General features: G+C 38.3%; 1 protein-coding gene across 1 annotated transcript; it reads right to left on the bottom strand.

Moving 5' to 3' along the window:
• Positions 1-5,657: 5,657 nt before the first annotated feature.
• LOC310937023 (uncharacterized protein) lies at positions 5,658-9,242 on the bottom strand. The gene is made up of 7 exons (XM_083901212.1): positions 9,119-9,242; positions 8,875-9,017; positions 8,611-8,773; positions 8,160-8,253; positions 7,967-8,045; positions 7,758-7,831; positions 5,658-6,606 (listed from the first exon to the last, which is right to left on the bottom strand). The coding sequence occupies exons 1-7, from the start codon at positions 9,174-9,176 to the stop codon at positions 5,724-5,726; spliced, it is 1,494 nt and encodes a 497-aa protein (XP_083757338.1). The 5' UTR covers positions 9,177-9,242; the 3' UTR covers positions 5,658-5,723.
• Positions 9,243-16,117: the final 6,875 nt, after the last annotated feature.

Below are 16,117 nucleotides of genomic sequence, written 5' to 3'. Positions count from 1 at the left end.
TATTTTTTAGTCTTTTCATTTCATAATATCATTCATTACCATGTTTGGTAACACTTTACAATGAGTAAATTAATGTTAGTACATTATTAAGCATTAATTAACTGTTTAATAATATATTAACAATAATTATTATGTTGTATTATTATGTAATGTTTACCACTCAAAGTTAGTTAATCAATTATTGTACTTGCAGCGCTCCCATCGTCACCTGTGTCACTTCCGGGTCAGAGGTCGCGGTCCCGACAGGTGTTTATGTCCGCACGTCGCTTCACCTCACCGATCGTGTAGTTTGGTCATTATGCGCAAGACATTGTGTACGTTGTGTTGTAGGGTGACTGGTTGTGTTGCTGTGGTTGTTTTGGCGGTGTTAAGTGTCGTCTCTCTCTCTCTCTGCGTCATGGTCGGTGCTACTAGGCTAGGTGGCTAATGCTAGTGTGGTGGTCACAGGTAAATGCTGGCAGTTTCCTGAAGCCCTTTTTTCCCCCTCTTTCTCCTCCTGTAACCATATCACTGGGCCGCTACTGCTTTGTCTGGGTTGAACCTGGATGCTGCTTATGTTTCTGTTTTGTTGGGGTTAAGGATTTGTTTTGTAAATTTGGTAATTGAGTTTTGTTTAACAGTTATTAATTGATATATTGGTTGTTTAAGGCTGTGACCTGCCTATTCGTATAGTTTTGTTAAGCCCTGAGTTTTCTTTCTTTGAGTGTGTGCAAGCCCACTAATTTGTTGTTCTCCTCCCTTTTCAGTGGTGGTAGTATCCTCCGGTCTTGTCTTGCTGTGTCCCTGGGTTTTTCTTCACTGAGAGAGTGTCTGACACATGTGCCCAGTGATTTTGTTGTTTTCCTTTGGCGGATCCCTCCCCCTGCACTAGCCTTTGTCCATCCACTGGCCTCAGCCCCGATTAGGTTCTTTTTTTCCTGTTTTTGTTTGTATGAATGCGTTTTATTGATGTTTATTTAATAATATTTAATAAAAGGTGTATTTCGACTTGGAACCACGTCTCATGCCCTCTGAGTAACCACAAACCTGTGTGCCTTTTGTCTGAGAGTAATTCCCTGGGTGGTGTTAAGTAATGCTTCTTTACCACTGTTATGAGCTTCTTAACAGATGCATGTTTACACTTTACAGTAAGGATCCATTTTGGTAGCCTGAACAGTCCTGGTTGAACCTTGACCCTCAGAGAATAAGCAGTAGAAACAATGACTGGACAGATGAGTATCATCACTGTTCAACTCTGACGGCAGCAGCACATTTTCTCTGCACATTCACAGCAAATGAACTGGAGCTTTCCTACGTGATGTGATCCAAGATCAAAAGAAGATCCAAGCCGTTCTCATTCCATGAGCATCGTATACCGCCGCTCTGTCACTTCCCTCTGTGTCGTACCTGCCATACACTGCATGTGCAAGTGACCCAATTCTGATCTTTTCCTCAGAAGTAGCACACATCAGATATGATCCAATGACGGTGTATGCACGAGAGAAAAAACACATGGATATAGACCTCATCAGATCAGATTCAGGCCTCATTCACATGTGGAAATAAATGAGATTTGAATCAGATATGTGCTTTATAATGTTAGCAGACAACTGAGGCATTATTTTTAACCTGTGCAATGGAGGATGAGGGTCAGACCAGTGGACCCATGCTGAGGTTGCCTTTTAAGCCTTTAGAGCAAGGATTTCACAATAACACCGCTTTCACTTCCATTTTAGCCGACTAACCATTCAGTCAGTTGTCACACTCACTCTGTATTGAGTATTAATCAATGTAAGTGCAGATTTATCATATGGGTCACTTTTGGATGGATGTATCAACATATCAGTATTGTGCATCAAGGCCTGCAATAATGCAGGCACATTGAGATGCTTTAGAGCAGCTGCCCTGAGAGTATCAAGCTGATACGAAGCTGAAAAGGAAAATATATACTCAATTATTTATAATTATTGATGATTTATTAAAGGTCAAGGAAACACTGATGATATGATTTAAATAAACATCTGTCTGCGAGCCAACTGTGAATATCCACTAAAAGCCTAACCATTTATTTTTTATTTTACCGAAGCTCTTTAATGAGCATCTAAATGCACCACCATGGGTGTGTCTCTTTCAGACGTGGAGGGATGGGATGCCATGTGTATCTGTCAGTGTATATGCTCTTTTTTTTTAGAAATAAGTTTACAGGTTTTTAAAAGTGTGTGTTGCAGCTTTGTCACATTGATTTTTTTGTGTGATTTCCAGTTTAAATCATCAATTGTTGATTGTTGAGCTGTCACTGACATTAATTGCACTGAGATTATTGTTATTCTTTTACAGACATATGTTAATATCTACCATTTATCCTGCCCTAGATGATTTCTGGGGATTTTTAAGGTTGGAAACTATGATGATGCGAATGTGGCAACGTAATACATAATACAATCGCGCTTGGTCATCACAGCAGGTTTGCAGGCCCACCGATGCTGGGTTGAAACAATTACTCGATAAATTGATTATTTTTCAACGACTAAATGAATTGTACACTATTTTGATAATCAATGAATTAGTTTGAGTGCATTTTTATAAAGAAATAAGGCAAATTTTATGATTTTTCAGCTTTTAAATGTGAACATTTTCTGCTTTCTTTGCTCGATCGAACAAATAAATAATTAAAACTGAATCATTTTGGTTTGTGGACAAAATGTGACATTTGAGAACATCATTTTCTCCAGGTTTGGCAAACACTGATCAACATTTTTCAACATTTTATGGATCAAATGAGAAAATATTCGACATATTATTGATGATGCATTGTTTTTTCTTAGTTGATGCTTTAAAGCATTGGTTCTCAAAGTGCGGCCCGGGGGCCAATGGCGGCCCGCAGAAACATTTCTGGTGGCCCTCAATGAATTACATTGTTATTTGTTACATTACGTTGATAGTTTTAATCCAGGAGCTACTAAGCTTGTTAAATGTTTATTACTGGATACAGTGTAAACAAAAATACTGGGTATTTACCTGGTTTCTATATGGTGAATTTTAGTGTATTATTGGGTTATAAGATGGTTAATAGGTAGCTAGTAAATATAATAGAAATGTGTTACTTGGTATTAACCTGTAATTAGAAGGTAAGAACAATGGCCAAAATACTGGGTAATTACCCAGTAAATTATAAAGTGTTATCATATTAATGCTTAAATTACATTATATTAACGCTTATATTGGTTAACGGTAAACTGTAGAACTGAAATCTGGTCATTAAAATTATTACAAATAGGATTTATTTCTGTCTTTATTCCTTTGGCGGCCCTCAGTCCAATGTTGGGTTTCTAAATTGGCCCTCAGGTATCAAAACTTTGAGAACCCCTGCTTTAAAGTGTCGCTATGTGATTTATGCGGCAAAGATTGATTTACAATTGTTATTTGTGTGTTTGTCTTACCAGTGTGCATGGCCCAGCTCCTGAAGAGCGTAGCATCACGATCAATACTCCAGCCATGACGAGCAGCATGTGTCCATGGGATCTGGAAGATTTGTGCTGACTGGAGGATAAAATAGGTCACACAGGTTACATCTTTGCCAAAGGTATATTCTAATTCCTACAAGTATTTTTTTGCATCTCGGCACATTTGCATTTGTGTAAGGGGGGCGATAAAGATGAGATTTAGGAGTCTACCTGGTCCAGCCAGCTGACACCTGGATACCTTCCCGAATGAATCTGCTCCTCCAGCCATGGCCTCAGCCTCAGCCGACCTGGTTGTTGCATGCTCTTGTCAAGAGCGTCAGGCGTGCAAAACGCGGTGTGTGTTCGGTCTGGATTCCGTCACCAGGGATGCACAAGTCTCAGCAGCAGTAAGAGAGATTTTTCTCAGGAGCTCAGATTTAATCGGAGGTCACGGTGTGACTCCTGTTCTCCTCCCTGAGATTCTTCCAATCAAAGACCTTACAGTTTATGACAGTGCCCGAAAAGATCTTCTTCACTGCTCAAGTCCCTTCTCCAGTTACAGGAAACGCTGCATGTTGTTCTGCTCATGCAGTAGACTGTGGTAGATTATAATGCAGTTTAGACGTGTGAAGGTTCTTTATTCACTGTGGTTAATGTCATTTTGGTATAAGTGATCATGTAGTTTTCCATGTGTCTTTGTTATATACATGTATTTTTTACCACCACCAGGGGCAGCAGAGACTACTCTCTGGATTTGACAGAAGAGCAGCATCACTGGAGGTATTTTAAGACATGTAAAACATTATGTGAAAAAATGTCTATGCAAACTATCTGTATACTGTACATATGACCATCAACAATAACATTAACATGGCATTGGCTTCACTAAAACAAAGCTTATACTTTGCTGAACTTGGGAGACTGATACAATTATACTTTATTATAATTGCTTATAAATGCTTATTTATTTATTTTTAATATAAAGACTTAATCATTTGTGATTTTGTAATCATAAAACCGATCATAAAATAGAGATAAAAACATCTTCATTCTAACGATCTAAATGTTAATATAGAGGAAGTGAATGTGAACAGGGTGTGAAAACAACAGCCTTGACAAATTATCAACATTTTAATATTGTTTCAAAATGTATGATCACATTCAATTGTTTATGTGTAGTAATCTCTCTGGCCCTTTAAATTCTGCAAACAAACATACCAGGAACATACTCTCAACAAAGAAAATATCAAATGAGGAAGGGCATATTTCGTAACATTTTTTGAGCAATTTCCTCCCACACACGCCCTAATTAATTTCAATATATTTGTTCTTATAGTATGACACAATAAGAAAGACTGCTGATGCAAAACCATTGTCATAACGGATTTTCTCACTGTGTGAAGTCTGTTCCAGTTTATTTCAATGTCATGTGCAGATGTATCCACTATACCCTTGAAATGGAAATGGCTTGTTTGGCATTACGGCGCTGCAGCAGAGATAGTAACATGCTGAATCTGGAGCTGCTCTTACAGTGAAGCAGGTTTCTCCTGGTTTTACATTTAACCACGAGCTTCACCCACAGTGTGAACGAAAGCCGTGTTGGCTTTTTTGTCAGCTGATCCTCAGAAGAGTCATGTTTGCTGAAGTCACTCACTTCTGACTATAATTATTTTTCCAGGTTAAAACACACATTTGAAAAACAAACATCCTTATTTGACCGTGCCGCACGAGGTACAGATACAAGATTGTTCTGCTTTGGCTTTTATTTCAAGCATTTGTTTCAGGCACACATGTTCACAAATCCTTGACTCAAAACAAAAGCATTCTGTTCTCTGAGAGAACTTTTACACCATGTTTTTATGAACAAAATTTACAGATATTTCATATAAAAATGAACCACCAAATATATATATATATATATTTATAGTATATATCAATGCAAACATTTCCAAAGCATTCACAAGATACATATTCTTAAAGTGCAAAAAGTGTTAAGCAGTAGAAAAGCAGTGATCTTACAGGTGAGACCTGTCATCTCTCCCTTTCCCAAGTCTGCCATAGAGCTACGGTGGCCTGTGCATACCAGAAAGGATGTTCTTTGTTATGTTTGTATAATGAGCACATTTTCATAAATGTGAAAATGTGCTCTCTGACTTGTAAATGGCTGCCTCCAAAACACAACGTCCTTGCCTAAAGTACATATAAATGGCTTCTGCCAAAGAGTTTTATCACAGTTGAGAAAGAAGAGGCAAAGATCACACAGACAATAATGGAAACACAATAATGCGTAACAATTCAGCACTACACACTTTGATATCCGCTGCTTGTAATAACTGGCACAGGCTTCTCTGCAGAGATCAACGAGAACAAGTTTCTCTGAAGCTCAGAGAGACACTGGCCCCCTTGGACATTGTGAGAGGAGCCAGGAGTGATCTTGGTGAAAGATTCCATTGGATATTTAACCGAAAATTCCTGTCTCTCAGGACCAGGCTGCCCCACTCCGTTCTGAAATGCCTGGTAGGTGTCATCACCAGTTTTTACTACTTCACTTTCCCCACTTGGCTTTGTCTCACAACTGACAGCCTCATCAAAGCTCTCAAATCCAGCCTCTCCACCTGCTTCACATGAGGCCATGGTGTGGGCGCCACTAGAGTTGGAGGACAGACTGGAGTCTTCTGCATATGATAATTGCCCTGAATCTGCTTTGCACTGCTGATATGACATGTCTGTTGCCACTAGAGATGGCACCATCAGGGCCAAATTAGGAAGCTGAAAAGCTGCTAGCTGTTGGTCAGGACGAGTCACCGTGGTGTCAGCCTCACTGGGATGGTACGCAGAGTCACAACACATGCTAGCCTGTGTCTGGACTTTAGACCCGTCCATCACAATCTGATGTGAACAGCTGGGAATGAGAATTGTGTAGGTTTTATTGTCAAAAGAGAATGGATTATCAGCTCTGCCACTGGAGAAGGAGCCACTGTCTTTGTTGGACTCTTTAGGCAGATTGGTGCTCAAAAATGACATTGGCGGAATATTGGGGAAGGCTTTGCTCAGGGCTTCGTTAACACAGGCTGCAATGTCCGTTGGCTCTGCGTTAGCGTAGCTAAGAGAAGACGAGCCGGTGCTGATTCCACTGCTTTTCTGATACGTGTCACTGCTGGAGTCTGTCAGCGACCCCTTTGACCTGCGTACAGAGAAACGGGATTGATCACATGACAGTCTGATCACAGAGAAAACATGACATAGTCCATCCATCCATCCATTATCTACCGCTTTATCCTCCACCAGAGGGTCACAGGGGGTGCTGTGCCTATCTCAGCTGACATTGGGCGATAGACGGGGTACACCCTGGACAGTTCGCCAGTCCATCGCAGGGCCACACATAGAGACAAACAATTCACTCACACTCTACTATCAATTTGACCATCACCTAATCCCCATATAACATGTTTTTGGACTGTGGGAGGAACCCGGAGAACCCGGAGAAAACCCACGCACACACGGGGAGAACATGTGGGGAGAACTGTTGATTTGACAGGTGGCATGCACACTTTTGAAACTGGTATTTCATCTGCAACCAGACACCTATTGGGTGATACTTATACATCATATGTGCCATTCTTTATTATCTGCCTTTATCTAAATGAGAACACAAGTTACAAAATGTACATGTTTTATTGATGAAGACTTCCATTTCAATTGAGCTGTTTTTTTTTTTGCAACCAGTGTTGCCCTCTGCTACTTCCCTAGCTAACTGCTACTTCCCTCCTACTTTCTACACCACCGGTCAAAAGTTTGGGGTCACTTAGAAACGTCCTTATTTTTGAAGGAAAAGCACCATTTTTCAATGAATTTATAATTAAATTAATCAGAAATACACTCTATACATTGTTAATGTGGTAAACGACTATTCTAGCAGCAAACATATGTTTTTTAATGGAATATGTACATAGGTGTATAGAGACCCATTTCCAGTGTTCTAATGGTACATTGTGTTTGCTAATTGCGTTAGAAGGCTATTGGATGATTAGAAAACCCTTGAAAACCCTTGTGCAATGATGATGAAGTTTTGCTGGTTCTTTGACGAACGCAAAGATTATTATTTAGAATAAAAATCATTATTTCTAATATTTTCAATGTCGACTATATTTTCTATTCATTTTGCAACTCTTTTGATGAATACAAGTGTGGCTTTTAATGGAAAACGCCAAAAAAATATTATAGGTGACCCCAAACTTTTGACCGGTAGTGTACTTTTCTTCACTTTACAAACTGGAAGACTCAGTCAATTCTTTATACAGTCTGTGGGTGAGGCACAAAAGCAGCCAAACTCACCATGAGTTGCAGTCATCTGGAATAAGGGGTTCAACACAGACAGAGGAAGTGGTGAGCAACTCAGGCCTCAAGAACTGAAACAAGAAGGATAAAGATTGTTTCGGTTAAGGGTGAAAATGTTAAGCTTTGATGTTGAAGGAGAAAAAAAGATAAAACAATTACAGAAAGTTTTTGACTTTTGACAAACTTTAAATCACTGTGCCTCTCACCGCTTGTTCATAAGGATGCATAACAAGAAGTTTAGGATTTGGACATTTGGCAACTGTGTCCCACCACTTTCTCTTTAACCTACAACAAAGGACAAACAGGGTTAAGAAAGCCTATCAGCATAAAAACACACATTTACGGACAACTTCCCAAAGAGAGGAACAAGGCAGCTAAAATTTTATTTCCTTGACTTACTTCACGAAACAGACAAATATAAAACTGCTGATGAGGACTGAAGCGATACTGAGGCTGATGATGATAGCCAAGTGCAGGAACTTAGTGGAGGCAGCTGTGAAGTAAAATAACATGTAACCTGATCAGTTTACAAATCAATAATTTGTGCAAATAACATCACAACACAGAGAGATAAGGGCACGTTCATGAGTATATGCATACTCATGCAGGAAAGGGGTTTTAAAGGGTTCTCTGGATCAAAATGGTTCTTACTGGAACCATTAGTGTTACCAAGAACCCATGAAAAACCATTTCTTCAGGAAAGTATTTTTCAGAAGCAAATGGTTCCAGGTAGAACCTCAGCCCTTGTAGCAGGACACTTTTGGAACCCTTATTTCTAAGAGTGTAGAGCTTTGAAATAACACCAATAATGTGATGCATAAGAAGAGAGAATTGTCAATGACACACTTACAGGTAGTGAACTCAAACTCTGGGCTGCTGTCACTGTACTTGTTGGTCTCATCTATGAAGCTTTTCACACTGACCACATAGGTTGTGCTTGGCTCTAGATTTCGACCATCCAGTTCATAGACTCTCAGATCATTCATGATAGTCGGGTTGACTTTCTCAGTGACCTGAAATGGAGAAAGAACAATTCAAAGGTTTATGTCCTCGCGGTCCATTGCCGATTATTATTATCTCAGCGTTACACTCGTGTCTATGACACTCTTTCTACCTTTTCTGTGTCTCCCTTTTTGTGGTACGTCACATTGGCATGTAACGTGTTAGCAAACCAGCCGTCCATGTTTGTAGTCCACTTGACGAGAAACTTTCCCTCAACTTCCTCCACTGAGGTGATTTTCGGGACTTTGGGCTTTACTGTGGATGAACGGAGGTGTAAAAAATAAAAAAAGAGAGTAAGAGCAAATTATCCTAATTAAGTCCAATGCTGTGGTGATTTCTACTGTTTTAGAACTTACTGCTCTGAGTAATGACGATGATTTTGGACTCCATCATTTGGCCTCCTTTCCAAATCATTGCAGTGTGACTCCCTCCTGAGACGATTGACGCTTTGACAGAGCAACAACACCGTCCACTGATGCACTGCACGGGAACGCAATGTTCTCTCCTGTGGAATACAACGTAACATACAGCATATTGACACTGAGTGGTCAATTTTATGTAAGCCATTTGTGATTTCCAAAAATATGACAAAATATTTTGACATATGTCAAATAATAAGTAGTAAAAAGGATAGGATTAATGTTCACATGCTCAGATGCAATATTATGAGGAATTTTCATTTTCTTTCAATGGTATGTGAAGGAGTGGACCAGTGGTTGTATCCACACAGTTAAAGATGCATTTTGTTGTTGTTTTTTTAGGTAAAGAATGTGATATATTAATGGCTCACTATGCCAACATTTTAATTGGAATGTATCTGTATGCATCGCTTTCATCTTTATTTATATTATTATTATAATAATAAAAATTGTAAGTTGTCTATGTCTTTTCAACTGAATTAGGACCATTTCGCACCACTGAATCCAAAAATGACATCCATTTTTCTCAGTCAGGTCAGATTTTTATGCTCATTTCACTTTGGAAAAATCCGATCTTCTGACTAAATTGATTACATTTAGCCCAAGCTTTATCCTGGTCACCAAGTTTAATACCAAACTAAGCATGGTACGCACGCTTTATGAAACTTTGTGACTAGATTCCTGTTAGGAACAGTGGTGTATTCACCGCCGATGTAGCAGACAGGATTATTTTTGCAAGATCTTCTAGTCGAAGCCATTTCATAGACTTGTAATATATATATATATATATATAAAAAACAATTAGTCATAAGTTGGCACATGCAAAGTCTTCAGAATTTGTTTATTGCAAAAAATATAAAATAATTTTTGCATCATATGACGTGAAAATACCTGTACATGTAAACAAAAACGTTGTTTAGAAAGTTGACCTGATTGAGCAAAACCAATGCGATTTTTGGATTCAACACATCATAATTATCCAATAATTAATTAAAAATTAAACAATCAATTTGGTGTTGACCAGTGTAATTATTCTACTTTTGTACATCTTATTTGCACTAAAGTTTTGTTCTTGCACTAGAATTTTTGTTGTAATTTATTATTTTTTGTTCCTTTTTCTATTCTATTGTGTTCTATTCTATTCTCTCAGTTCTTTAACTGCTATGTGCATTTCAATATAGTCTAATCTAATCTAATCTTTTTCTTTTTTAGTCAGCAGAATCATATTAAATGATGAGTCACAAACATAAGACCTAAATATTTCACTGTCGACATTTAGTAACTTTAGTAAACTAAGCCCAGAAACGTGTTGTTTTTAACGACAGTTAATAAATAAATAAATAAATAAACAAACAAACAAATAAATAAATAACAGTCTCACTCGTTGTTGTACATGTTCTGCAGAGACACATTGTGAACTGAGCAGTTTTGTGCCTCAAAGTCGCAAGATATGAGTGTGTCGAAGTCGTTGGTGCAGTCAAGGTTCAGGCTTGTTTCATTGTCGAGTCCTGAATAAACAGACATTACAGGACACCGTGATTATGACACACACACACACACACACATACACACATATGTATTATCAATAAAATGACATGTTTATCATACATACCAGTGAGAGCTGTCACTGTCTTGTTGTGTCCTAACAGCAGCAGGATCACAAACACACAGTCCCGTCTGAAGTCAAACACACAAGAGCAGGTTTGTACTTGGAGCTAACGAGTTGAATGTTTTAGTTTTTCTTAGACATACTTACGTGTGCACATCCATGATCAAATACACTAGTTTTCTCCTTCGGAGGCAACAGTCGCTCTTTTTCTACGCTCTGTAGGGAAGAGACGAGTGAAGTGAAGTTAGTCTGAGGTTGGTTATTTGACTGACGTCTATCTCAAGCTCTCGCCCCCAAAACACGAGTTTCCCTTTACGGATCATGGTCAATCTACTGTTCAAGTTACACACAAAAAACTATCTTTGTGCAAACTTGGCTGTTTTTGAATCGGTCTCTCACTCCACAGTGCAGGCGTTTCATAAATTGCAGTTTAAATTAATGATTGTCTCAAATACAACTTCAATAAAATGTGATCTTTCCATCTGTCTCATTACTTGTATTTATAGTTCTGTTGTTTCTATAATAATAATAATAATAATAATAATAATAATAATAATAATAATAATAATAATAATAATATTCTATAAGTTCTGCAATGGATCTATCCCAGTCTCTTGACAATTAATAACGTATATTTTTGTTCTTCTCATATTTTATATGAATATTACTTTATATTTTTGTTTTTACCCTAACCAACTGACTTCAAAGCAATGCCACATTTTCCACCAGAAGAGCATTCGCTTTGTTATTGTTTTTATTTATTTATTTTTATTATTATTATTTCATGTTGACATTGTTGTAATCTAATGCTAATCTAATCTTCAAATGCATATAAATATTCCCTCAGTAGTTTTCGTGTCATGACGTTGGTTTTTTGCGTCAGTGTTTATTACTGCACCTACTTGACGGTCCCTAAATCCTTGCGAAAGTCTTTTGGATATCCAAACTGAGACGTACTTCACTCGCTCTATTTTCCCACGCCCTTTCCTGTTGCTGGGAAGCTGTAACTGTAAATACGTTTGCGTCATCAGTTCTTTGGAAGCGCTCAGCACTCCTAGTTAAATTCACGCGGACAAGAGAGAGATAAAGGGAGGGAGAGAGAGGAAGTAAACCTTAAAGAGATATTTGTTTTATTTTATTTGTATTTCATATCTGCTTTGGCAGTGTAAACATGTTCCCTATGCCATTAAGGCCTTTTTGAATATGAATTTGAAAGAGAGAGAATTTCACTTCTCAACTGTCCTAACTCCACTCATGTATCAAGACAAGCATTCCTGCAGATGGCAGCAAAGCAATTTGGAAGAGAGTTGTAACCAAGAGAAACACTCGGTGTTTTCATGGACATTTGTCTAATAATAAAAGTATATTTCCTATTAACCCTTAGAACACTTCGAACACAGCATTTTGGCTGCTTTTTTCCAATACTAAGTTAAAACGTACACTATATACAGAGGCTTTAAGGATGTAATATTTTTCAGCACAAACATAAACTGATGAAAAGAAAACTTCATTTTCACCGATGATATAAACACACCTCAGCAAAAAGTACTCAAAATATTTAAAATGGAACTGATTTTTGCGAAATTTGGAAATACGTCACAGTTCAAAGTTCACTTCAAGTAAAAAGGGTTTATTTTGTGACTAAAAATGTGATCTGAAATTAATTGTAAAATTTGACTCAACAACACAGGAAATCAAAGAAAAACACAATTTTTAAAGCATGAATATGTGAGTTATACACGCACATCCCCAGGATGTCCATATAAGGAGTTGTGTATTATTCCCATGGCAATTTACCATGGGTGCTGCAGGAGCACTAAGTGTTAAAGATGATTAAGATAAATAAAGAGAAGGCCTGTTTAGGAATCTGTTAAAGCGTTTCAGCTGAAAATAATATTATTTTCTTTGCCTTATTTCCTATTGAATTCATTTCACTTTGCATTCCGCATTCGTAGCTCACGCTTTAAGTAATTCTAACTGTGGCATTATTAAAGCTCAGGTTGCTTTCATAGCAGACCTCAGCTCATCTATGGAACAGTGTCTGTGGTTAACGTGTTTGAATAGAACAAGCTTTATGTGTTTGTACTGTGGGAGGATTAAGCCAGAGTACCAGGAGAGAACTCACACACACACAAAAGGCAGTTACTGTAATGGCTGATCTGTTAGAAGCTTTGGACACATTCAGCCCATTCAGACTCTGCATCTCAGGTTGTTGTTTTTTTAGCAGTTTATGTCATGTAAGTGGGACACATTTGTGCAAGGTCACCGGTTTGAATCCTGGTTCAAATGAGGGCCTTTCTGTGTAGAGTTTGCATGTTCTCCCCGTGTGTGGAGTGAACATACTTTTTTGGTTGAATCACCACCTGAAACATTTTCATTGACTCTATATGACCTCTAATGTGTCCTTAAAGGTGACATATTATACCTTATTCGTGCTGGTGTCCTAATGAACATGTCTGTGACATGCTTTCGTCAAAATACCTTAAAGGTGCATTATGTAATAAATCTAAAGCAACTGGCCATAAAATCCTCCTAATATGTCACAGAGACTCAGGAATAATGTTCATATAACAAACTAAACTCACCAACAACAACAGTACAGCCAAAATATTTGCATTAAAATAAATCTTTTGCAGACTGCAAATCATGTTTATGTTTTGAAATCATGAAAAACGAAACCTAAATGACCAATAGTATTTTGAATTTGAATGTAGTAACTGTTTTTGGCCACGTTCTTACATATGGCACCTTTAAGGATGAAGCACCACAGCAGTTCAATCACGCTGCCAAAACAGCCCTGTTCAGAACACTCGCTTTGGAGTGCCTGTCTCTTTAAATGCAAATGAGACACAGGAAACTACGTCGCTGCGGCAAGCTAACAGCAGTTAGCATTTGGAAAAGCCATCATTTGCCGTCATATATAAAATGTATCCACTGGACATGTAAATCCTCTGAGGCTGGAAGTTTGTGTAGAACTCTGTGCTGCACTGTGCAGCCAAGAATAGAACACTACGCAGACTTCCGGATACTATTGCCCTCGCCTGCACTCTCGCATTTTTGAGGGACAAAGCGGCGCTCTGCAAGACAGCAATTCCAGGAATGTCTCATTGACTCGTCAATCTCTCATCTCAGTGCGTTTAGATGCACATTAAAAAAAAACAATTATTATTGGGTTTTTGTAGTTATCTGGTTATTCAAGTGCTCATGTAAACAGAATAAACCAATATTCATTATCGGTTCATTGCTGTTATCGATTTTTGAAAAACCTGTTTTACACATCTAGGTTTCTGTCAATAATCTGATTCCTCTGAGACATGTATACACCTTAAACGGTTTATTCCAATTACCCGATCATTGCCAGAAATCATTGTTTTTTTAGTGTGCATGTTAACACACTCACTGTGATGTAGAAATGAGTGCGGAAGTCAACATCGCATGTTTTATCTCCTGTACTTAGCCTGAGGTGAACCACTGTTTGCCTACTCATAGAGCCTCCAGAGTCCCACATATAAGCATTAAAATGATTAAAAAGTGGATTTTAGCATAATATGTCCCCTTTAACACTTCCTGAAAACAGTGTCCCGCTACAGTATGAAGGTATTAATAGATTTAGATTTAATTCCCTAATAATCCAAACCGATTCAAAGTCAACAGATTTATTTCCTTTAGCATTGAAGTTGTTCACAGTAACATCACAAGGGAATACATTGCCAGTGGTTATCCTGCTCAGTATCAGCGCTCCGTGCTCCGAGTCCATTCTGTGTGCTCTGGATTCCCACAGTAGAAAAAGAGAAAAGCGAACAATGGAAGGTATTGCTTTAATATACGTGTCTCTCTGATAATCCAACACCCAACTCAGCTGCTCTGAGTGAGCGACCCGATCGCCAGTGAGGTCCCTCTTTGAGAGAATGAATTTGAAGGATGCATTTGCACGGTTACTGTGTGTGCACAGTAATCCAGAAGAAGGAGGAGGGCAAGAGAATGACGAGGCGGGGGCGGGGCGGGACAAGGGGGAAAATAAATCAAATTCAAATAAATAACATAAATACATAAATAAGTGTGAGGAGAAGAATTCCAATGACGACATGCAAAGAAAAGACAAATGCTGAACATGCAAACAACCGTACATAGTCAAAGCTAAGAGTAGGAATCCCCTTGTTTTTTTTTTAATAAGCTTGTCAGTAAACTTGGCTTATTTACAAAATGAGTGTTTGGTGAAATCTGAGTCATCATACACACAGGGGGGAAAGGAGCAGACGGTTATCAACAAAGGGTTTGTTCCTCTCAAAGAGGCTACATCTACATTCGTAAATTACGGTAAATCATCTTCCGAACGTATATTACAAGGTTTCGCTTGTCAAACGGTGGGGGACAAACAAACAAAACAAACAGAAGAAAGAACAAACACCCACAAATGTTTCAAGATTTTTCAGTGATGGAATAACTTAAACATGACAAAAATATCTTTAAATAATTGGACATTAAGAAACATTCTCTACATCTTTCATATAAATAACAGAATCATTAAAAACAAGAGAGGAAGAAAAAAAAATACATTAAAGTACAAAAATATACACAGCAGTTCAATATTGTCTGAAACCTGCAGATAATTCAAACGACGACAACAACGACAACAGAAATAAAAACATCGAATTAACCCAACAAAAACTGTCAAAGTTTCACTTGTCAAAAGTGCAAAAGCAAAAAGAGACATTTCATTGACGAGGCCCGGTCACACAAGAACAGAACACAGCGACATTCATCTGTGAAATACGTTTTCCTTGATGTAACAGAAGAGCTTTTCTAGCATCTGTCTTTTACCCCCCTTACGTTTTTATTTTCAAGACAAATACTTTCATTATCAGTTAGTCTTTGCAATATTTTCTCTATTAATCTATACATCGCTTAAAGGTCCCATATTATAACCTATTTCTCCAAGTTACCTAGTTCCCTGGTGTCCTAATGAACATGTCTGTGACATGCTTCGGTCAAAATACCTTAAGGATGAAGCACCACAGCAGTTCAATCACTCTGCCAAAACAGCCCTGTTCACAACGCTCTGTTTTACGAAACTTAAGGGACAGGAAATTACCCACAGAGGCTACTGGGAGCTAATAGCAGTTAGCATTTGGGAAAGTGATAATTTGCAGGCTCTAGCACGCACATTGCCGTCATAAATAACATGTATCCACTGGACAGATAAATCCTCTGAGGCTGAAAGTTTGTGTAGAACTCTGTGCTGCTGCTGGAGGCAAGAATAGAACACTTCGCAGACTTCGCGGACCTCCGGTTTTTCGGATACCGTTGCCCTCGTCAGCACTTTCGCA

The sequence above is a fragment of the Microchirus variegatus genome (assembly GCF_963457635.1).
Source record: "Microchirus variegatus genome assembly, chromosome: 14".
NCBI lineage: Eukaryota > Metazoa > Chordata > Actinopteri > Pleuronectiformes > Soleidae > Microchirus > Microchirus variegatus.
Note: the sequence above shows the minus strand (reverse complement) of the source record. Positions and strands in the feature narration are given on the sequence as shown.

Excerpts from the sequence above, each read along its gene's own strand:
- LOC310937023 (XM_083901212.1), bottom strand. The coding sequence starts at position 9,176 with ATGATTTGGAAAGGAGGCCAAATGATGGAGTCCAAAATCATCGTCATT. Across the intron at positions 7,832-7,966 it reads TGCATCCTTATGAACAAGCG|TTCTTGAGGCCTGAGTTGCT; the intron begins GTGAGAGGCACA and ends TTCTTGTTTCAG. Across the intron at positions 6,607-7,757 it reads CCAGATGACTGCAACTCATG|GTCAAAGGGGTCGCTGACAG; the intron begins GTGAGTTTGGCT and ends CTCTGTACGCAG.